The following is an 11,954-nucleotide window of genomic DNA, read 5'->3' on the forward strand; positions in this document are numbered from 1 at the left end:
ATGTTCTAGTCAATCATTTATCTTATTTAGAAGGAAATTAATAGAAGAAGAAAGATACAGTAGCTTAAAAATGGCAGGAAAGTGTGTTCCTTATATATTTGTGGATGGAGAAAAGTCAAAGACTTCAAGAATATAAGCCAACCTCTTTGAGCACACAGGTGCCTCCATCCATAGGACGACAAGGCCAGACCAGGTGAACTGCACAGTACATTTCAACTTTACAATTCTAAGATTCTTTAAGCTTAGCAGTTAACCATTCAGATGCTTAGGGATCACAGACGTCTTGGAATCTTGAAATTATACATTATCAAAGGCTTTCATTTTCCCCAATTCGATTGGCAAACAATTTATCTTAATATCATATCAATTGTACTTCTCTCATTACTAGTGTAGTTGAAATTTTCATGTATTTTTGTAATTTCATGGTTCTCTCTGAATTATCTGCTCATATTTTTGAACATGTTCTATTTTATTCATTGTGTTTTTCTTATTGATTTTAAGGAGTTAAGAATATATTTATGTGTATGATGTGTGTGTATGTATTTATACCTATATATCATTTAAAAAATAATGTAAGACTTCTACTGTATCACATCTTCAAACTCTGCTTCTGCCATCATAAGATTTTTTTTTCTGAAAACCCTGTCACCTGCTTTATTTCTGGGGAAGGATAAGGGGAGAAGAGAGAATATTCACTTGAACCTGAGCAGCAGCTAAATTGGAAGCAATGGAGTCAGCAATTTTAGGTCTCTAAGCTTCCTCTGATCCATCAGGGAATGCTGGAACTTCCTTGTTTGGAGATTAAAGACTTAAATTTTTCCCTGGAGCAAGATCATCCATTTTAGCTGGGTTAAAAAAAATAAAGACAACCCCAAAACACCAATTGGGGAGTTAACAAAGAAAATAGGGCCAAGTTACTTCTTTCAAATGCAGATTTTTAAATACAATATGTTTATAAACCCTAGTGGTTTTCTCTTGATTCCACCCTTCTCCCACCCCTGACAGGAGCCCCAGGAACCTGCAGAGCATGAGCATCACCAACCAGATATGAATCCAGCTGTCCCTCCACACTGGAGTCCAACTGCTCATGGACTGTCCTAGCTCAGCTGCCCCCAGGGCCTGGAAGCAGTAGCCGTGCTGTCAGGGAGGGCAGATGCTAAGGATGCCACCAGTCAGAGAGTCGAACGCTGGGCACTGGGTCCAGGATGACATGCACACCCTGTTCACTGCACAGTGTCTGACCAGCAAGGACAGGAGTGTCTTGGAGCACCAGTCGCACTCAATGATTCCACTTGTCCGTTCTCACACTGATATAAATGGGGTAAATCTCAGCCCCATGACAATTGGAATAATGATGAAATTGAAGGTGGTGTCACCATAAACTTTTCATTTTATTTTGGTCCAGGTTTTCAATGATTTACTGTATGGAATTTTGCTTTAGTGCTTGTCTAGGACATTGTTCTTCATTTTCTAATAATTTAATAATTTTGGTAGATTTTAATGTTCCTAGAAGTTGGTTAGTAAATAATATTTTTCTAAATGAATATCCTGTTGTCCTGACACCATTTATTGGAGAGAATATTGTTCCTACACTGTTTTCCATGCCTCCTTTCACACATTGCTTTGAAATTCGATTTCTATTGACTATTAAATTGTTATACATGATGTATTCTTTATTTTCTTTCATTAATGCATTTTTCTATTCCAGGAACCACACCACACTTTTAAAAATGCTATAGTTTTGACGATTTTATTGGTCCTATAAGGCAAATATTTGTTTTCTATGTTCAATAACACCAAATCTCAACTTTGATGAAGAGAGACTTTAATTAGAAAGACTATTACATTAGGGAGAATGTGCTAATCTCAGAAATCTGTGAGCCTTTCAAAATCATACAGAAAAATGTTCCCCTCTTATAAGGTTAAGAAGGAGGCATGCAGAGATAAGCCGAATCTCTGAAGGGGAAGCTTGACGAAGGGAAATTACCAGGGGGTTCTGATGGGGAGTCTCCCTGTGGTCAGCCAATTTCGGAGAGAAAATTAAGCGGGGGGAGCAGTTCCACTTTCTTTGTTTTTATTCAGGCTTGAGAGTGAGCAGAGTTTAGGGGCCTGTGGTAAAGAGAGAAGCTGATTAAAGTTTAGTGATGGCAAAGCGGAGGGTAGGAAGTGGGCAAATGTGAACAATTGATCACTAATTATTCTCTACAGCTGTACTGCTTCTTTTATATATTTTCTTGTCCTGTATAAACATTATAGCTAGTTTACAAAGTTCCATGAAAACATCTTGGAAGTTTGATTGCGTAGATTAATTTGGAGGTAATGGCGTCCCTGTAATGTCAAGATTTCCCCATCCCACCAGTATAACTCTCTTTAGGGAGGTTATGATTTCATTGTTTTCTACTTTACACTTTCTTCCTTGAGGGCTTCATGTATTTCTTGTAGAATTGTTCCTAGATATTTTCAAAGATTATTATTTTTTTATTTTAAACAGGTTTTCCTATTGTATTTTAAAATGAATTTTTACCTTGATAGAAAAACCATTGCATTTTGTTTGTTGATACTGCCATAGTATCTTATTGAATTGTCAGAATTTTTCCGTGAACTCTCTGAAGTTTTCTTGGTAGACAATTATGCGATCTCCGTATAACGACTGCTTTGTGTTTTCTTTCAAGCACACCCAGGTCTCATTGACCACTTCGTGTGGTCTGACGGAGAAGAGGGACCTTAAGTAGAGTTCAGCCTCTTGCGGCTGATTCCTGGTGGGGGGTATCCTCCAAACCTGGAAATCGGAAGTTTGTGACCAGAGGAGCCTGGGAACCAGAAATTCTTTCCGAACCTGGAAATGGAAGAAGCGGATATGCAGTAAAGGAAATTGAAATCGCAGTACCGTTCATCCAGGAATCCAACGCTTGGGTGTTGAGGATTCTGAGAACCCAGGAAATTGGAATTCCATGTGTGGTCAGCGTGAGAAATGGGACGAATGTAGAGCCTGGAAAGGAATTGAAGCGAGAGGAAGAGCGCGACGCCGGGAGGGACCAGCAGGAGGGGCGGGCTGTGGGTGAGCGGTCCTGATGGAGTGCGTGAGAGATGATGGCGGAGGTGGGTGGGGCTCCGCAGAGCAGGATGGGAAAATCTGGAGCGCGCCCAGGGAGCTGGGGAGATGACGAGAGGGCTGTGAGCTGAGGAAGCTGAGACATCGAGACAGGAGACAATGAGTCTCAGGTGAAAGAAATGGCCAATAGCTGAGCCAGCATTTAAACCCCAGTCAGTATAGACTGAATTTTCCAGCTCTGCAAAACCATAAGATCATGGTAGAAGGTGAATCTTGGATTACTGCTTGGGCCTTGTTTTGTAGGGGTTGTTTTAGGGGCCTTGTTTTCAGGGGGTTTGCATGTTAGGTAAAGTACTGTGTATTGTCTGCTTCAGGAAGCAGCTCATTTTCAAGCAGAAGTGAAAATATCCTCCTGGGGTGAACGGGGTCTGCTTCAGAGCCTCACTCTCACCCCAGTCCCACCGATAGTGGACGCCTTGTGGGGAATTAATGATTTCCAGGGAGAGAGATTGCAGGCAGAGTAACTGGTCTGGAAAATACAAACACACCAAGAAAAAATTTTAAGTTGTCCCCATAATCCAGAGATAAGAAGCCCCCTCTAGATGTGAACACTTTCAAATGAGAAGTGGATAGATAGCCACCTGTATAAATTTATTTTTGCTTTTAAGCAAGTTAGAATTCTTTTTCTTTTTCACATCACAAAAAAATATGAATATTCTCTTCATAAATGTCTCAAGCAATGTATGTGCTCAACAAAATATGAAAAGTACCCCCTACAGCACATAGCTGACCCCTGCAACACACAGGCACATGTGAACATGCATGTTCTCTCTTCTTTACAAAGGTACTCATGACTCACACTTTGTAATGTACCCAAGCATTTTTCTAAATATTAATCTAGTTATTTTTATGTATCTCTATATATTTTAAAAACCTGTATCAAACTATGTGTAAGATTTTATGAGTAGCATTTTCTGCATGAAAAGAATCCTTTTTATGTACATATTCCTTCCACCTTTTTTCACAGCTCCATAGATTTTCCTGTGGTTGAACTCTAATTTGTTAAACTGCTTCCTATTAGTAAGTAAATATTTTAGTTTTGAAAGAGGAATTGGAAATTTGAAGTGGGTACATAGTCGATTATTTGACAGACATACGGACGTGATATTGAGGGTGGAGGATGGCAAAGACCCCAGACCTGTCTGTGACTTCCTTGACCTGTTACCCTGATAAGAAGAATTGAGGCCCATGGTCTAACACAGATCTCAGGGCTGCAGTGTCTGGCAGCAGGAGAAGTGAACGGCCTAAAGCTGAATTCTCCGTAAGGGGCAGGGAGAGGGTGAGTCTGTGCACACCCATAACTTACTGCTCCCCCTCCACCAGAGCAGCACGGCCCCCACACTGAGCTGACATCTGTGGCTCCCTACAGTTGCACGTGTAAGGCCTGGAGAGGCTGGGACCACAGAGCTTCCTGTGTTCCCACACTACTGCTCTTCCTTAAAAATTCTGAATGTATTGTGGTGATCATTTCACAATATATGTAAATCAAACCATCATGCTGTGTGCCCGAAACTTACACAATGATGTATTCAACTATTTCTCAATAAAACTGGAAAAATCTTTAGCATCGTCTTTTTCTGTGTTTCTCTTTGATCTTCATGTCAAAAGAAAAATTACTAGAAAAGTTGAACTATTCTCCCAAACATCCAGAAGTCACCTCTGATTCTTTGTAACCTATTTATTGTGAAGTACACAGTACTATATGCTTATGTTGCAATTTTAAATAATCTCCCACAAATTAGAGATTCTGTCAAATTTGTTTTTGAACCCTTTCCCAATTCAGTGGAAATCTCATTGTGAATAGGATGTCTATTCTTCCTTGCAAACTCAAGGCAAAACCTATAACTTTTAAATCACATTAGTAATAATATATTCTTATTGAAACATCTTAGATATTACAAAAGATGTTATCATACCCTTAATCACTGCCCCCAAACTTAGGCCCTTCACTTTGTAATTGTAAAATATACAGTATTTTACCATTTATCAGAATTAACACAATAATACCATGCATATTGTATTTCAAGCTGCTTTTTTCACTCAACATGTATATTGGAGAATACTTCATGCCAGTACAGAAGCCACACTATAGATGGAAGTATTTTACTCTTTTTTACTCATATAGATATACCCCCAATTATCTTGTAATTTTTTATTGATGGATGAGTGCATATTTTAAAAAGATTAACAGAAACTTGTAATTATAAAGTAAGAATAGCAGCAATTGTAAAGCATAACCGACTCAAAACGGTCCTGATACTTTACATCTGACAGAGCATCCTTTCCCACAAACGCAGGAAGTCCAATGGCCTGCAAACACACTGTGCTGTGAGAACCTCCCCGCTTTGCCAGCACTGAGGACAAGTTTCTTGCTAGAATACTGAATTTGGAATCCTCACATAACTCAGAAAGCATTACTCTCAATTTGGAAATACATACTTCTACTCACGTAACAGATTTTGTTATTTACTAATTTTTTTGTAAAATGAAAGCCTATTAATGTGCGCTCTGAAAGACCCATAGGAGGGCTATGTTTTTGGAATGGGTTACAGTCCTTTGGAAGGATTGTTCCACCCCACTGGAGGGCTCAGAACCAAAATGCGAGTGACTACGTTAGTGTGGAAGTTTCAAGGGCACCTTGTGGGAGCGGAAAGCAGGTGGGAAGCCACAGAGAAGCATTTGGCCTTGGCCAAATTGCTCTATTTTAAAAAAGGCAATTTTTTTACGAGCAGTTTTAGGTTCACAGAAAAATTAAGAGGAAAGCACAGAGATTTTTCCATATACCCCTTGCCCATACATGTGTATAGCCTGTCACCAGAGTGGTACAATGGTTATAACTGATGCACCTACACTGACGTGTCAGAATCACCCAAAGGCCACAGTTTCCGTCAGGGTTCACTCTGGTGTCATCCATTCTGTTGTCTGCATATTTTTCAATCTTTTGCTCTTGTAAATTTACTGCAGAAAAAGCTTCTTGTAAATATCTTCCTATGAACTTAGAGTGTTTCTCTAAGGTAGATTAAAATAGTGAAACTGATGGGCCTTACAGTACGTGCATCTTAAGTTTTCATAGCTAGTACCAAATTGCTGAATAGTCTGTATCAACTTACCCTGGTACCACAGGGGATTGTCCATTTCACCCTATCTAACCAATATCGAATGTTATCCAACCTTGCAGATTTTTACAATCTAATGTTTGACTATATTAGCTCCTTGTATTAATTCCAATTTCCTTGATTATTATGTTTTTATTAACAATTTTCTTTTCTTTTTCTGTCGATAACCTATATTTTGTATATGTATTTTTTTTTGAGGAAGATTGGCCCTGAGCTAACTACTGCCAGTCTTCCTCTTTTTTGCTGAGGAAGCCTGGCCCTGAGCTAACATCTGTGCCCATCTTCCTCTACTTTCGGTGTGGGACGCCTACCAAAGCATGGCATGCTAAGTGGTGCCATGTCCGCACCCGGGATCCGAACCAGCGAACCCCGGGCTGCTGAGAAGCGTAACGTGCGAACTTAACCGCTGTGCCACTGGGCTGGCCCCTCTTTCTAATATTTTGTTAGCGCCTTATTATTGAAATTTAGAAGTTCTGTGTACATTATAGATATTAATCTCTTATTAACATTGCAAATAATTTAGTTTATTGTCTTCAGGCTTTGTTAATGGTGACTTTTATTATCCAGAAACTTTAAGTAGTAAAGCTTGTCAACTTTTTTCCTATGCCTTTGGATTTTGACTAAAAGGATGTCATCAATGAAATTTTAAGTTGTGGACTCTCCTTTCTTTTCAGATTTCCCATATGTTCATATAGATTGTCTACTTTTTCCAGTAGAACAGGGTTTCTCAACCCTGGGGATAACAGAAGAGAACATGAAATTTTTTGTTAAAAGTTACTTTCTCTTTACACCTTATATGTTGCTATAGCAAATTTCCTGTTTCTAATGGAGAAAAGGAAGACAGCTGTTTTTAGCATCTGTGTAATATAAGGGAGTTTAGGGTAGTTTCTCAACTTCAGCATTATCGTGGCAGAGGCTGTCCTGTGCATCGCAGAATGTTGAGCAGAAGCCTTTGCCTTCACTCACTAAATTCCAGCCCACCCCCATTCAGTTGTGAAACCAATGATGTTTCCAGAAATTGCCAAATGCTCCCTGGGGCAAAATTGCCCCTCAGGTGAGATCTGCTGCAACAGAAGCTTCAGCATATTAGTCCTATTTAAAATTCCCTGTTCGTTTATCTTTAATTCTGGTTCTGTTGATTTCTTCATGGGTTGTTTTTTCTTGCTTTTGTTTGTGTTTCGTAATTTTTGATTGAATGCTGGACAATGTGTGTAGGACAGTAGACACTGAGGCATATATTATTTATTACTGGAAATAATTCTTCTGTTAGGCTGTTTGGAGAAGCTTGAGTCCATCCAGTCTCGGAGTAACGAGGCAGCTTGTCTTTAACTCATTATCAAACAGCTCAGGAGAAAAATGGGGTAATAAGTTATTATTTGGGAAATATGGGTGAAGGGTGTACAGGAATTCTTTCTAAAATGTTAGCATCTTTTCTGTAATTCTGAAATTATGTCAAAATAAAAAGTTAAAAAATTTAAGTCCTTCAGCATCTCATTTAATTTTAATTTAATGTTTTAATTGATCAATATCTTTTAACATATTTCTTGTTTTGGTGTCCCAATTCTAAATTCTTTGTAACTTTAAAAAACTATAACTTTTTACAAATGATACTTATAAGTAATATATCTTTCTTTAAGAAAATAAAATCATCCATCAGTCTTCAGTAAAGCTTAGTTTAACAAAATTGGCTATTGCTTTATAAGGGCTTTTTCTTAAGATTGTACTTTTCACCTGTTATAAACTAAAACAATATACCATAACTTTTTAGAAAACCTTAAATCACAATTTTGTATAACAGTTCTTAAAATGACTGGATTTTTGTTAATAACTTTATGATTGGCCATAAAATTACAGCCAAGCTATTGAATGACAGACAAAAATGAGCCTCTCCATCTGTTCTGGTAATTTTTACTGTGCCTGAAGCAAGCCCTGGCACTCTCGGAAGATGCTTTAATCACAACCACCTGTCAGATTTCTGGTCCCCTGCATTGCAGAAGCAGCCAAATTCTACTGTGCCAGCATCACCAGTGTACCATACTCCTTAGAAAAGATTTTCTCAAATGTGTTTCATGGTATTATAAACCCATGGTGATGATCCATCAAAAAGAGATTCAATGCTGAAATAAATTTCAAAAACATTTTGCAGTGTAGCCTTTTGCTTGAAGACACAATTGTCATTAGTGTAAAAAAGAAACTGACACTCTCCTTTAATTTAACTCTCACATTGTAAACATTTTTGATAGCATAAATCTTTTTTTCAGAAATTCTCCTTTCAACATGCAAAAAGTTCATGTTGGACCCCAAGTCCTACTTATGTGATCTCAAGCTCTGGGCCTCATTAGAGGGTCAGTTTTCTTATTTTTAAAATGAGAGTTATCCAGTGATCTCCATGAGCCTTCACCTCATTCATGGTTTGATTCAACCAAAAATTATTAAAATTATCTTCCCACTCCAAATTTATAATCTTTTTCTTGTGGAGGTTTAGAATGTTAGGGATGTTAGAGGAGGTATAGCAAAAATCAACAAAAGCTAGGTGGCAGAGGAAAACATACAGAGGTGTCTGAAGTGATGACTTATATGAATTAGCCAAATTAACCCAAGATTACCTATGACACTAATTAAGTAGATTACTAGAAAGATCCCAAAAAAGAAGGACTTGAAGCCCAAACGGATGAATTCAGTCACTTCTGAGTTAATTGGCTTTGGCCATGCACTATGTGTAGAAGCATATCAGACTGTTGTCTCCAGAACATCCATCTGGATAATCTCCCACTTCTTGGATTAAGGACTTGACTCGCACTCATTTTATTGTGACCAAATTGGAAAGATAATTCCCACTAGTCCTATGAGCCATTCTCAGCTCTCCATTCTGCCTGCTTTTGATCTGAAGGGATTTGCTCCAGACAGAAATTCCAACATGTTCAGCAGTCTGGTGGATTAAGACAGAATGCCTTGAATTAAAATGTGGAATCTTGGGGCTGGCCCAGTGGCCTAGTTGTTAAGTTTGGTGCTCTCTGCTTCAGCGGCCCAGGTTCGGCTCCTGGGCATGGACCTACACCACTCACCAGTGGCCATTTTGTGGCAGCAAGCCACATACAAAATAGAGGAAGACTGGCACAGATATTAGCCCAGGGTATATCTTCCTCAGGAAAAAAATGTGGAACCTCATATATACAATGAAAACCCAATATTAAAGGTATAACAGAATAAGTAGTTCAGAGATAAATGACGGCAGCATATTTCAGAGTAATATATTGAGGTGAAATATTAGACATTCCAACGCAACCCAGAATTAAGAAAACCACGACTCTGACTGAACGTTATTCTTAGTGTGCTAGTCAATGCTATGGAGGAAGGGCTGAAAACATCATTATTTATAAAGTATATGATTGTGTCTGAAGCAATAAGTTCAGTGGAAACACATTGTTAGATTTGTTATTGTGGCAGAATCTTCTTCTACAAAAACATATAATGATTTTTTAACAGAAAATGTTACCGTAATAAAAAGGTAACTTCAAAGAAATATGAAAATAAAATTTTCAGGATCACTTTTCAAATAATAAACAAAAAAATTAAAACCTAGAGTTTAATATTAAACTTAGCAAAATGCTGGTCTTATACATTCAGGTTGTTTATGTTTAAGTGGAATACATTTCTAGTTTCACATTACTTCTCAGGGAAATGACATTTAGGAAAGAAGAAAATTCTTCACAAGTTAATTCAAACACGTAATGCAGGACAGGTAATCCTCAACAAATCTATTAAGCAAACTTGCAAGAACAGTCAGGACATTTCTTTCTTTTCTTCTTTTTGACAATACAAAACTTGGGAGTTTAAGACATTTTAAATGTAATGCTGTCTTGTCACGTGACAATTTAAAACCAGTTCATCACCAAATTGTACCACCTTGGAACTACCACCGGTTACAACACTAAATATACATACAAGTATATGGAACGATGCTTTTAACTCTGAATTTCAAATTGAAATCCTTTTCGATGTTTCTTGGGCCCGCCCTGGGGAAATCCATCACTGAAGGTGACTGTGCTGTATTGTGAAGAGCTGCCTCCTCTGCGGGGTCCCCTGGCTTTGACAGCTTTTAAGGAGTTTTCCATGGAAATAACTGTTGCAACCCACAACGACCTGGAAAACTTCAACGCCAAGTCCTGCTCATCTGCCTTCATTAAAAACTGCCCCCTGCAGTTTCCGTTTCAGACGCTGAGGGCGCTGCTTCCTGACCTGGAGCGGACTGTCTAGACTTCGCGCACCGGGGCGGTTCTGGAGGACTCCTCCCCACCTCGGGGAGTCCCTGGGTCATTTGAGGTCATGGATAAATACAGGTGAAGTCCCTCTGCTCCCCATTTATACTTAAAACAAGAAACTTAGTGCAGTTTTAGTCAATATTCTCCAGAGATCTTCCACAGGGAATTTTAAACTTCCTTATTTCAGTGCATCCTAAAACTGAGTTCAAAACTACAAAATAAGCCTGGATTTACAGTGCAACTCCTCCTCCTCATAAGGCAAAGCCAAGGCATCAAAATTCGCTGTCGGTGACCCACGGTGGGCGTCCAGCCAGGGGCACACCTTCGGCTTCACTACGCCTCCTGCTTGCTTCCCACGTCTCTCCCTTTTTTCCTGGATGAGTAAGCGCAGGGGCGGGGAGTTCCTGAGGAGACGTGCTCACACTGTCTCCGGGACCTGAACGGGACCAAGGCACCACTCTGGGACCAACGCATCACCCTGGGACCAACGCATCACTCTGGGACCAACGCACCACCCTGGGACCAACGCACCACCCTGGGGCCAATGCATCACCCTGGCCTCCTGACTGGCGCTCGAGGGCCTGGGAGGGAAGGCTGAGACGCCTGTGTTCAATCACCTGGCTCTGACCCAGCAGTGGGAGGTGCCAGAGGCCCCAAAGACACGTCTGCGTGGAGACTACGAGAACATCTCGGTCCTGCCTTGGGAATAGGATCAAGGGGCTTCCACAGGGGCTGCCCCGCTCCCCTGGCTTTCGCCGAGGCCCAGATGCAGGGCCACCCCGGCCATACAGCTGGAGCGGGAGACTTGCCTCCGTGCGGAGAAGCGAGGCCACAGGGCGCAGGACACAGCCCTGGGCCGGGGAGGGCTGCGCCGGGCGGAGGCCCAGCGGTCCCGGGTCCCCGAGCACCCTTCGGTGGACGCGCAGGCCCCGCAAAAGGTGGCAGCGATGAAGCTTCATCAGGCTCGTCTTCCCTGCCATGGAGCCGAGGATGGCGATGACCTGCAGTGTGAACTCGGGGGTCGGGGGCAGACGCCCCGCTTGGCCCGCCCCCCACCAGGCCGCGGGAGAGGAGGGAGCCAGCGGCTCCTCCGCAGCCACGGAGGAAGCGTCCTAGACTAGGACATTCCTCAAAATCAAGTGTAATGAAGGGTGATTTATCCGTACAAATAGTGAACTATATTATAAACTGCAGACTGTGAAACAGAGTGGCGTCAGTGGCATGCCAGAGAATGTTTGTCAACTGGCTTTCAAAAGCAGTGAACCAGAACAGTGCTGATTTGTAGCATCAGTTGACTTCCTGATTTCCATGGGCTAAGTGTACTTACCACAGCTGGGTTGAAGCTGCCGAAGTCCTGAACGTGGAGTTGGGAAGGGATGTGCAGATATAGCTTTTGTGAGCTGGAAGGAGCTGCGCTGGCGGTGGTTATACAAAGGTAGGTTGGTATTATAAGCAAAATGATGG

The 11,954-nt window shown here is 40.7% G+C and overlaps 1 protein-coding gene across 1 annotated transcript in view; it reads right to left on the bottom strand.

Moving 5' to 3' along the window:
* LOC124250238 (adhesion G protein-coupled receptor E2-like) overlaps positions 1-11,470 on the bottom strand; it is a 46,937-nt gene extending 35,467 nt beyond the window's left edge. Inside the window, exon 1 of the mRNA XM_046682067.1 lies at positions 11,296-11,470. Coding sequence (XP_046538023.1) covers positions 11,296-11,470 — 175 coding nt within the window. The remainder of the gene's footprint in view (positions 1-11,295) is intronic.
* Between the last annotated feature and the right edge of the window lie 484 nt (positions 11,471-11,954).

This window comes from Equus quagga, chromosome 13 (assembly GCF_021613505.1).
Source record: "Equus quagga isolate Etosha38 chromosome 13, UCLA_HA_Equagga_1.0, whole genome shotgun sequence".
Taxonomy (NCBI): Eukaryota; Metazoa; Chordata; class Mammalia; order Perissodactyla; family Equidae; genus Equus; species Equus quagga.